General features: G+C 41.4%; 1 protein-coding gene across 1 annotated transcript in view; it reads right to left on the bottom strand.

Annotated features, from left to right (window-relative positions):
- Positions 1-249: 249 nt before the first annotated feature.
- The window catches only part of PTPRJ (protein tyrosine phosphatase receptor type J), a 95420-nt gene continuing 83929 nt past the window's right edge, over positions 250-11740 (bottom strand). The window contains exons 18-24 of the mRNA XM_081205847.1: positions 11354-11444; positions 10961-11034; positions 10731-10865; positions 9339-9458; positions 7480-7640; positions 6064-6199; positions 250-5570 (exon numbers count right to left, since the gene is read on the bottom strand). Coding sequence (XP_081061973.1) covers positions 5412-5570; positions 6064-6199; positions 7480-7640; positions 9339-9458; positions 10731-10865; positions 10961-11034; positions 11354-11444 — 876 coding nt within the window. The 3' untranslated portion in view covers positions 250-5411. The remainder of the gene's footprint in view (positions 5571-6063; positions 6200-7479; positions 7641-9338; positions 9459-10730; positions 10866-10960; positions 11035-11353; positions 11445-11740) is intronic.

Genomic DNA, 11740 nt, shown 5'->3' with positions numbered 1-11740 from the left:
ACGGAAAATTGGACTATGAAATTTCTTAATTAGGCACCGAAAGCGGGAAGGTCTAAACAGGAAGTCCGCCTTCCGCTTTTTGTAGAAAGATTGAAGCAAAGACACGGCAAGCTAGAGTTTAGAAAGTCGTGTGTAAAGGATTAAATTTTCATCGTTTAAGTCTTTGAAACTGCCCTAGAATGAGATAAATGGAAGGGGAGTTGATTAAATTACCACGGACCACAGAGGAAGAACATACACTGAAACATATTGTGTCAATGTTTTATTTAGTTATTTTTATGTCATTGAAAAGACAATCAGACAATTAAAATTAAGGACAGTATGCAGCAAACATCTGTACAATGAATGAAACACTGAACATTGTACATCATTTGAACACACAATTATAACAGCAACAGCCGATGCACAAAGAATACTCTCTTTTCAAAATCATGCCTTGCCTGGAAATTAAAAATAGAATAAAAAACAAGGAGACTGGCAAGCATCCAAAGAAGGGGGGATGCATGGGGGTTTTGCTTGATGTGGGCATTATAGCAGGTTCCACTGTCCAAGAGACTAGTTGCTTTTTAAACTTAATGACAACTTCTCTCTTTTTGACAGTGGTGAAAACAGCAAACAAGCAAGCTTCTTGCCTGCATGAACTGTTCTCTCCTTCCTTTGAATCCTGACCCATAGGTTATTACTCCCAAGTTTTAAGGCTAAAAAAAGGATGATTTGAACACTCCAAGCAACATAATTTTGCACTCTGAGGTGTTTTTATAACTTCAAAGCGTAGATCAAAAGGAAATTATATAACAAGCAGACCAGTGAGAAACTATTCCGATTCAAGCCAGTTTTGATATGTACCCTGTTGGACTGTCTCTGCAGTCAGCAAAGGAGACAGACCAAGGCATTTTGGTGTCTGAACCCCCACCTGCAAAAAGATAACAACCCAACAGTGGTAAAAATAATAAGCCAAATAATTGACAAGTTAGCTGCCCTTTGCTGCTGCCCCAGATGAGCTTCTACACTCTGACCAAGAGGAAGATCAGGCCTGTCAGCAAAACAAATGCTTAGGATGGGCTAGCATAACACATCCACAGACCATTGTGTTATGTTCCCGTTACAGGCAGGTAATCAAGTGCAAATGTTTAGGGCTAAGTTTTTACAGCATGAACTAAAACAGCACCCCCCCTCTCTCTCACACACAGATGGCTTATGAAAATGATGCGCACTCAGTTATAGTTAGGCAATTTTAGGCTTTGGACTTAATAGTCCTCTTTAGATAGTAATATGCTGAAAATGCGGCAATCCAACGCTGCTACTTTTGGGGGCCTCCCTGCTCGTTCTGCTGAGTCCTGAGCTCTAAAGTCCTGCCCTGACAGCCCCATTGATTGCAGCTAGTAATGAAGGCCAGACTGACTCTGGCCAAACCCTATGAAGCAGTCTTAGGCAAACTGGGCCCCCCAGATGTTTTGGGACTACAACTTCCATCATCCCTAGCTAACAGGACCAGTGGTCAGGGATGATGGGAGTTGTAGTCCCAAAACATCAGGAGGGCCCAGTTTGCCTATGCCTGCTATAAACTTATCACTGGGCAGAGTTGTCCCCTGACGAAGATACCTATCAGGAGCTACATTATTTTAGTAGCATCCATCAACATCTTCATGAGGTAGGGTGAATGAGCTGCAAGGGATTAACTGAAAGGAAGTAAAGGAAAGAATCTAAGCCAGGGGTGAGGAAACCTGCTGCCTTCCAGACATTGCTGAACTGCAGTTTATGATCCCTGGCAGGGGCTGATGGGAGCTGTAATTCAGCAATATCTGGAGGGTAACACCACCTTTGATCAAGGCAAAGCGCATGCTCCTATGCTTCCCCCTATTTTCTTTGCCCAAGTCCTACACCTCCATAATGAGTGGAGCCTATGCGAAATTTAATTACCTCTGAACCCTGGGCCTGTGATCCTGCAACTTTTAATTGATCTAATGTTTTCAACCAGCACAAATTTCAGGCATGTAGGGCTGGATCCTACCTGATTAACAGAACTTCACCTGTAGGATATTCTGCTGAAGAAAGGGGAAAGATGACTTTTTATTGTTCTCGTCCTTCTATAGCTCCTCTGTGTCCCCATCTCCCACTACACTGCAGGATTGGGAGACATTTCAGATCGGTGTGGAAGATGTCACTGAAAAGTACAGGGAAAGATATTTGTAGAAAAACACTCCTCACTTCCTTCAGTGGGAGTCTGCACTGGATCTCAGTCCATTCTGTCCACAGGAAAGGGCAAGTCCAGATTCCCCTCATCATTCTTAAGAATATTTGCATTGCCTTGAAAGGATGCCATTTATTTTAACAGGAAACAATGAAATACATTCTGGTAACTTTTCAGACACAGCAGTCATCTATGGTAGACAGGCACTTTGTAAAAAGAGAAAAGAAAAAACCCCAATAGGCCAGTTTTGGTCTGAGACCCCATTTTGTAAGGAGAGTTCACAAGTGCAATTATTTGCATGCTAACTGTATTTATGTCAAGATGCACAAAGACTGCTAGCATCAATTATGGCATGATTAGGACCGTTGCTTATTACATTAGACAAATCTTGTGCAAAACCTCTTCCTGGATAATGATCTACAGAGACAACAACAAGGGTTTATTGGTTCTCCCCCAAAATCAAGCAGGATTTCATTTCTACTATGTAGAAGACCCCTGCATTGGAATGTGGCACGTATGAAACAGATTAATCTATATTTTAGTGGGGCCCCTCTTTCAACCATTTAAAATATGTATACATTTGGTCCAACCACCAACATCCAAATGTCATTCTACCTAAGGCATAGATATAAAAAGCCACCAATCATAGACTTTGGTAGGAGAAGAACTGTATTAGCAACCATTTCCCCATTTTTGAGCTATTGGTTTCCAAAAGATTTTGCCCCACTGGCAGAATTTTAAATACTCCAGAGCCATGGAGTGTAGCTTACCGTATACCCTTCAGCACCCTAATTCCCTCAAGCATATTGCCTGCTCTGCACAAGCTCAATGCAATTCAAAGGGTTTTTGCACCAAAGAAAGTTGAGGAGTGGAGCCCACAACGCTCCAATACTTTACAGATAGCTCTATAACACACTCAAGAGAGTTCCTAATGCTGCCAGCGCATTGACTAAAAGAATAATGAACCACAACCCCTCCCACTTCCCATGCCACAAGTCCTTCATTAAGAATACCTTCATAATTTCACCATCAGTGTACCAACACAATTAATTTAATGGAGAACCCTTCAATTTTCATTAATCGTATCCGTTACAACTACAGCAGCATAATACAAACAAACAAATAAACCAAAAGGTAGAGCAATTATATATCTTTGATACAACAACATTAAAAATATATACCTCAGTTTTAACTGGCTAAAACATATTCTGCAGCTGAAAGAATCAGTAGATCTTTAGAACATTTACTTTTTAGAGAAACAGAGCAAAGTCAATGGACCTTCCTGGGATCACTCTGCCATAGGAGTTCTTCAGTCTTCCACAAACGACACATTTAAGAACATTAAACCACAGAACAACTAAGAAGAGATACTGAACCTGAGTAAAACTCTATGGAAATAGAGGCAAGCGTTCATTCAGTAAATCAAATATTGCACTTTTAAATAAATCCTTATTACATACAAGAACATAAAAATTTCAACCTGGATAGGGTGGGTCCTTCATTCCCCCCTCCCCTTCCCACCGACAGAGACACATACTACAACACCAACACACAAAGAAAACAAGTTAAAGCTCAGATTGAGACATAGCCCTCCTCTTCCGTGAATGACACCACTAAAGGCCATCCCTCAAGACCAACTGAGGAGATAAGCTATCAAGTGATAACCGCAACATTTGGATTAACTGCTACCTAGACAGTGGGCACTCAATGAGTTCCCAGTGAGATGGGTTGTAACTACATGGAGAAGCAGCTGCCTCCCTCCTATCTACACATGTTGAAGGCAGCACCACTACTCTCCTGAAACTGCTGTGAAACCTGAGGGCCTGTGTGGTAATGCTGGATTTAGTGGACCTGACACACAACTGCCTCTTCACCTGTCAAGTGTTTATGTAGCCAGTGTGTACTTTAACAATCCTGCTTCCACAACACATTGATGGGCTTTGTATTTACATGATTGAAAGCTAGGCAAAACATCTCCTATGTTCAATATTTGCTTTGAAATTAGCATATCCCACAAAACTAATTGGGGGGGAATACTCATATTGAAGATTTGCTATTTATTTCTTTACATGCTTGATGTCCTTTTGTTCCACTGGCAGTTGCCACTTCATTTCTTCCCCATTTTCCTTCACTTTGCCCTCACTGACCTCAGCCACCTTTCTTCTCACTCATGTTTAGATTGGTTTAGGGAGTCACATGTTTACAGGCATGTCAGAAGTAGAATTGTGACATCAGACAATGACATCTTCAGCTCACCAGATTCATTGGCAGTGAGTGAAAATGGGGCTATGGTCAGTGAGGTGAAGGAAAACGAAGTTTCAGGCACAGACAAAGGCACAAATGGGTTCTGAAGAGCACTGAAAGTGCGTGAATATACTTACAACTGATATTAACAGATTTTAGAAGTGGGAAGTACTAATCTCGACGGATGAATACAAAGCTAAACAAGTTTCAGCTAAACCATATAAGAAGGCTCCATTCCACAGTTTAATACAGTTTTATACAGCCAAGGTGTCACACGATTGCTCCAGTCCTCACACAATCAAGTGAATTACCTCTAGGGAAAAGTCTCTGCAGACTGCAGTAAAATACAAAGAAAGGGTTGCCACCTCCATGAAGGAAGAATCAACAAAGCTATTCCAAATGAGAATTGATATTGATATTATTTAAATGTTATATTTCAACCGAGAATTTCAATACAAAAATATAGGACTCTGATCATTTTGTCTATAGCAAAACAGCTAGAAAAAGGCACAAGTACATAATAAAATATCCTATTTGCAATTTTTTTGTGTTCCCGTTTTAAATAAAACAAAAAGAACTTGAGTAGTCACTGATAATGTAGGTTTCTGTTGGCGAAAAGCCAATGTACATACAAACATCTCTGGAACAGTGACCCTCAAACCTGATTTTAAGTATCTGTGTCATTTATTATTTCTGAAGTTCAAAAAGGGATCCCGTCATTTATTCAGTGATAATACACCAATCATGTGATGCTTCTTCACCTTCTTCAAATCCATCTGTAAAATACAGTGTATTTTCCCTTTAACACTATTGTAGAAACTACAGTTCCCATTGGCATTTTAAAAAATGTGTACATCTTCAGTTATTCTTTTTTAAAAAGTGGAAAAAGTCTCTGTATAGAAATACATACAAAAACAGTGCATATTTCCTCACTTATGTAAAAGGCAGAAGTAGGAGGCTTGTCATTCCCTTGCAGTTATGCATGGTAGCCATTTGCCTTCCCAATATGTGGCAACGGTGTGAAGTTCTCATAGATTGCCATGGCATTTGTGTTTTGATAGATAAGGTCTGTTTTCTTATCTTTCTGGGATTTGATAATGTCCAAAACACACTGGTTTAGGAAGACATACTGGTCCTAAAGGAGAGAGATAATAACAATAACATTAATAATGAACATGTAGCATAGCTTTCATATGATGAATCATTTTTAAGAGAGATTATGCCCATTACTGCAGTCAACAACTGCAATGCATCCATACATCTTGGGCTTCTCCACTGCCATTTCATTATATGAAAGAAAAGGGGAGAAATCTCGCAGTTTTAAAACATCTGCCTCTTCCTGCCCATATAGGAAGTGACTGCAAGAAAGGGATTTCTTTTTTTCCAGCATTCAAAAGAAATCAACAACAGTGGCCCTCAAAGTGAGCAATAGGAACAGAAACTGAAATAACGGTGCAGAGTTAATTGTTCAGACATTTAGGTCTGGTGTCTGCAGTTGCATCTCCAGGTTATCAAAAGAAATATTAAATCAACTGGAACAATGCTGAAAGCTGATGACAATATTACTTGCTATGCCATGTGTATGTAGGTCATTGATTTATGTGCTTAGAATAGCATCCTGCCCATACCTCTGTTTGCACCATTAAAGACCGATGCATTCGAAGCTCATATACAACACCGTACACATCAACAGTGTTCTCCATCTCCATTTGATGGATCAAATGGTCAATTGCAATGAATGTCCCCGTCCTTCCGACACCAGCACTGTAAGAAAAAACAATTGCGTATGTATTTAATGGCTTCGTGCTTGCCTTCAGTTAAGCCCTAAATCCTTGCTTATATCTCGGGTTTAAGGATCACTTAACACAGCATAATTATCTTCCTTCTGTGGAAAAAAAAAAAGACACACACAATCTATTCTGCTGCTCTTAATACTCTCGGTGGATGCCTTTTCCTCCACAGAAGTGATGAACAGGTAGAGAGAAATAACCTGTCAAGTGGCCCTAGGCATATTGGCACCACGGTCCCAGGAGATGGAGCCCATTGCAAAAGCTGTCTGTTTGTCTAAGGCAGGGATGAGGAAACCTATGTCTTTCCAGATGTTGTTGGGCTCCTACTCCCATGAGACCCAGCCAGCAAGGCCAACAGCCAGGGGAAAGGAGAGCTGTAGTTCTGCAACATCTGGAGGACCACAGGTTTACAGTGTACATCTATTAAAAAAGAGACTGAGGAGGCCTTGCCTCTTGCTTTTCTGACAACTGGGCAGAAAGCAAAATAATGATCCGGTCCCTGCCCTCACTCCATTTAGTTGGACGCCTCTACATGAAGTAACTCTGAATATGCAAAGAGTGAGGTAAATTCATCTCGCTAGTGCTAAGATTGTGCCCAGGAAATGGCCTGGAAGAATCAGGTGCTGTATCATTGTTCACCTATGGGACACGGATGGTGCTGTGGTCTAAACCACTGAGCCTCTTGGACTTGTCGATCAGAAGGTCAGTGGTTCGAATCCCCGCGACACCCCATTGCTCTCAGTCCCAGCTCCTGCCAACCTAGCAATTTGAAAGCACGCCAGTGCAAGTAGATAAATAGGTACCACTGTGGTAGAAAAGTAAACAGTGTTTCTGTGTGGTCTAGCTTCTGTCACAGTGTTCTGTTGTACCAGAAGCGGTTTAGTCATGCTGGCCACATGACCCGGAAAGCTGTCTGTGGACAAACACTGGCTCCCTCGGCCTGAAAGCGAGATGAGCGCCGCAACCCCATAGTCGCTTTTGACTGGATTTAACCGTCCAGGGGTCCTTTACCTTTACCATTGTTCACTTGAAAATCAGTGACTTTATGGAAAACTAGAATGGCAATAGAAACAAGAATACCCAACTTTGCATGTGTTAAGGTCCTGTGAGTTCACATCCCTTTATAGTTACATAAGCAATGGCACTGAAATATTCCCACCCCAGCCCCCGCACTTCCACACAAACATAACTGTATATAGGATACCACTTAGACTTGGGAGTCTCGTCTCCCCTTCCAGAAAGTAATATTTGTACCTGCAGTGCACTAAGGTAGGAGAACTTGGAGGGTTCTGCTTCATGTATTCCTGTACTAAGTGCCTGAAGTTAATGAGGAGGTTGGTTGTTTCTGGGACACCGTGATCTGGCCAGGCTGTGAAGTGGAACTGTCGCACGGGGTGACTTTCAGATGAATCACTCTTAGAAATGAAAATAGAGGAACAGGAGTAGTCGTTAGGGTTCGGAAGAATGGTGTCACAAAGTATTTTATAATAATAAAAAAATTAAGCCTGTAAGCCACTTCCTGGCAATTCTGTAGTGCCTGGCACAGGAAAACGTGAGCCATGAGAATGGCTTGGTGGAATGGGGGGGAGGGGGGAGCAGGCAGGTTAAAGCTAAGTGGAAGGGTTGGGGCCCAAGGACAGCTGTGGAAGAAGAGACAGTGACAAGTTGCTCAGAGCGAACAGTGTCAGGGGAGGAAGAAACAAATGTTTAAAAGTGTATGAGACTCAGACCAAGTGCCAAATACATTTCATTGAGCAAACTCATATTTCTATCCTCTGAGTGCTTGACCTAAGACCTGGGTTCAGTACACCTTCTGGAATTGCTGCAAGCTGAGTGTATTTTTGATGGTTTCAAATAGCTTGGATAAATCAGGGAAGTGAAATTTTTATACAGTGGTACCTCGGGTTACAGACGCTTCAGGTTACAGACTCCACTAACCCAGAAATAGCACCTCGGGTTAAGAACTTTGCTTCAGGATGAGAACAGAAATCGTGCTCCGGCAGCACGGCGGCAGCAGGAGGCCTCATTAGCTAAAGTGGTGCTTCAGGTTAAGAACAGTTTCAGGTTAAGAACGGACCCCCAGAATGAATTAAGTTCTTAACCCGAGGTACCATTATATCTAGCTTGACTATTTTCACTAGTGATGGAGTAGATCACACGCAATGCATTTTGGGATTGGGTGGGTTTTTGGAGGAAGGGAAATTTGGAGATTGAGGGCTGTGAAATATTGCTAGGGGAGCTTCAAGGCCTCTAGGCCAATTTGGTCCTTTTGGTAGACTGCGCCTGCCACACACACCTCCCTGGATGACTATGGGGGAACAGCATGGTTTCAGAGAACTTATTTACATGGGAAAGGTGTGTCAAATATAGAGACTCTGAGGCTCTACTTTGCTCCTAGTGAGGAGATTTAGGAGCCTCTTCAATCTGAAAATTATCAATTTTCCCAATTATGATGTTTCCCAATTACCCAGTGTTTAATTTCAGGGTCTCAGCAGATGTCTTCTTACTTAACCCATTCAAATTCCTACTCTACAATTCTATGATTCTATGAAAAGTTTCACACTTGAGTGGAGTGGATTCTGCCCATCTCTAAAATTCAGAGTTAGAAATGCTTTTATTGTGAGATCGTTTTGTTGCCTGTTCCAAATCTGAAAGAGGTATAAATTAACCTAAAATAAATAAGTTTAACAGCAGGCAACAAATCACATTGAAAGGTAGGTCACATGTCTAATCCAGAGCCCTTGTTTCTCCTGTGAAAAATCTCTGCTGCCCATATCTAGTTGTTGTTTTTCCAAAATCAGAATAATTATCAGAATAATAAGGCAAACAGAAATGTCTAAAACCAGACATACCCATGCCCCAGTCATATCAGTGCCCAAAGGTTTCTGTAGTGACAAGGAGATCAGATAAGACAGCAGAACTCCTTCTCAGAACCCTCTCTCTCTGGTGTCTCTGACAAGGAAATGTGATGTGCCCTATGGCTGCTGGGACCCCATAGGATTGCAGCCTAAGTGATACGTCATCAATCCAGAGTATAAGCAAAACACAGACACACACACACACACACAGAGAGAGAGAGAGAGAGAGAGAGAGAGAGAGAGCAAACAACTCACCTTTTCCATGGAGAAATCTCTTATTGTCCACTCTGGAAGAGGAATTTCTGAAGTCATGGCTACTGTTATGTCTCCATAGCTCTTGGATTGTTTATTTGGCCAATATTCCTCACATTTTGTCTAGAAATATAAATTATAAGTCAAATTATATGATAGGTCCACAAAAGTAAAAAGAATATAAGAAAAGTAAGGGGTGGGGGACATTGGATTTAGGACCAGATGTGGGATGGGGTGGGATAGAGTGCCTGGGACCAGTAAAGATGCCCCCCATTGTTCTCCTTCTTAAGAAGCATATTACTGTATCACTAAAGAAATTGACCTGTGCCTCTTTGCTGCTCATCTGTGTTGGCAGGTGGGGTCAAACAGTGAGAGGTGGGGGTTATCCTCTGATACAGCAGGAGTGGGAGTGGTTCTACTACCAATGCCTCGGGGTGTGATGCATGCCCAGTTTGTTGCCCAGCACCGTTGCAATTGCTGAGGGTGCCAATAATGGTAAATGCCAAAGTAAGCTTTGGAAATATTTCATAGATTTCACAGAGGCAACAACAAACACTGCACCTTGTAAGCGTGGAGGTGGTGAGCCTACAGATGTTGAGTTATGTAATTATTTAGATGTCAATGCATTTGCAGGCCAGTGCCCTTTTCCCGTCTAAAAGGTTCTTGTAGGGACTTGCATAAGAGTATCAAACAGAGCTCTTAGCTCACAAGTCTTTTCTGTTGCAAAGTGGTTTGGGGCGGGTATTATTATTATTAATAATATTAATAATACCCCACCCATCTGGCTGGATTTCCCCAGCCACTCTGGGCAGCTTCCAACAGAATGCTAAAAACACCAAACATCAAACAAATCAGGAGCAAAATAAGAGCTGTGCTGGAAGAGGGTGCTGAATCCTTCCACTTATCCCTTATTATCAACTGCAGCACCATATTGCCTAGGTAGCCTGCTTCCCACTAGCACTGCCAGGAAGCATCTCGGGCTTCAAAGCAACCCCAGAGGTCTTGCAGCGTGTCTGCTGGGTGGAAGCCTAAGCACGGCAGTAGCTGAGGAACGTTCTTCTGTCACTCACAATGTTGCAGTTCCAAATCCAGAATAAGAAGCTGTTATCGTTCTGTTTATTGTAGAGCCACACAGAAAACTTAGGGCAATACAAAACTAGGGCAATGTGGGGCATCTTTATCCTCCGCATCTGGATTCAACAACTTTATTACTGATCACGGGGTACATCTGTTCAATCTTAGCTTCCAATTTCCCAGGTTGTGGTCTTAAACTGGTAGGGTTTTTTTTTAATCATTGAATTAAATTTTTTAGAATCGTTGAGCTGCAAAATTGGTGGTGGTTGTGGTGCACGGCAACATTTTGTAGCATGTTTCGGGACTTTAACGATAACTCACCCTGCCTTGTTCAATACATTTAGTCAGCATAACAACGGTATAAATTTTCTTCTCCCAGATCATGCGCCAGAAGTCTTGCACCGTATTGGGCAAAGGGCCTTGTGCAGCGATGAACTCTTTCTTGGAGTTGTAACCCTGCAATCAAAGTATGGTCTGAATACCACTTTTCTTATTTATAAATCTGTCATTAAAACACTATGGGTTTTTTTTAATAGGCTGGGAACACTTACCGGCATATAGTTTGCATTAATGTAATCATTGGTTGGATGGTCATGGATCTGAAGTCTGACACGAGAAATATCATCTGCAAAAAAATTAATTATTAATTATTATTATTTATTATTATTATTATTATTATTATTATTATTATTAAAATGATGTGTCAATATATTTTCCTTTTTCCACAGCACACACCACATAAAATGAATTAAGCCACTAAATAAAGAAAACACTATGAACCAGATGAAAGAATATAGGTGGTGTAGTAATTAGGATTAAAAGTAGCATTAGAGTCTGATCCTAGCCCACTTATCTTTGCTGATAGGGGTGGAGGGGGAGAAGGGATTCTAGCACAGTGATGGTGCCAGGTCAGTTTTTAGTAGCAGTAGGGTTGAGGAACTTACATGGCAAGACATTGTTATATCTATTTTTTGCTTTGTTCTCTTGTAGTTCAGCTGCAAATCTGGGCTGATTTGTACCAACAGGCCTGAGCTCCTGCAGCAAATAGAGAAGGAATTTAGGATTATTTTACCTCATGGCATGCAAATAGTTCTTCAACACTTGGCCATATGACATCCAACAGCACTGAACTTTGGGGGAAGGTAATTCCTAATTGTTAGGTTTGCTTATTGTTTCCCATTGCATATGGCTTTTTCACAGTTGAATTTTGGCTCTTTAAATAATGAAATCCACCTCAAAACATGAATTTCAGATTTTGCAGGGACTCAAGTCCTATTGCACCTTCCTTTTTCAACTGTTCAGAGAAGACGGGACAGTCTTAATCTTTCAGC

This window comes from Podarcis bocagei, assembly GCF_964188305.1.
Source record: "Podarcis bocagei genome assembly, chromosome: 1".
NCBI classification, from domain to species: domain Eukaryota; kingdom Metazoa; phylum Chordata; class Lepidosauria; order Squamata; family Lacertidae; genus Podarcis; species Podarcis bocagei.
The sequence above is the reverse complement of the archived record's forward strand: the minus strand, read 5'-3'. Positions and strand labels throughout refer to the sequence as shown.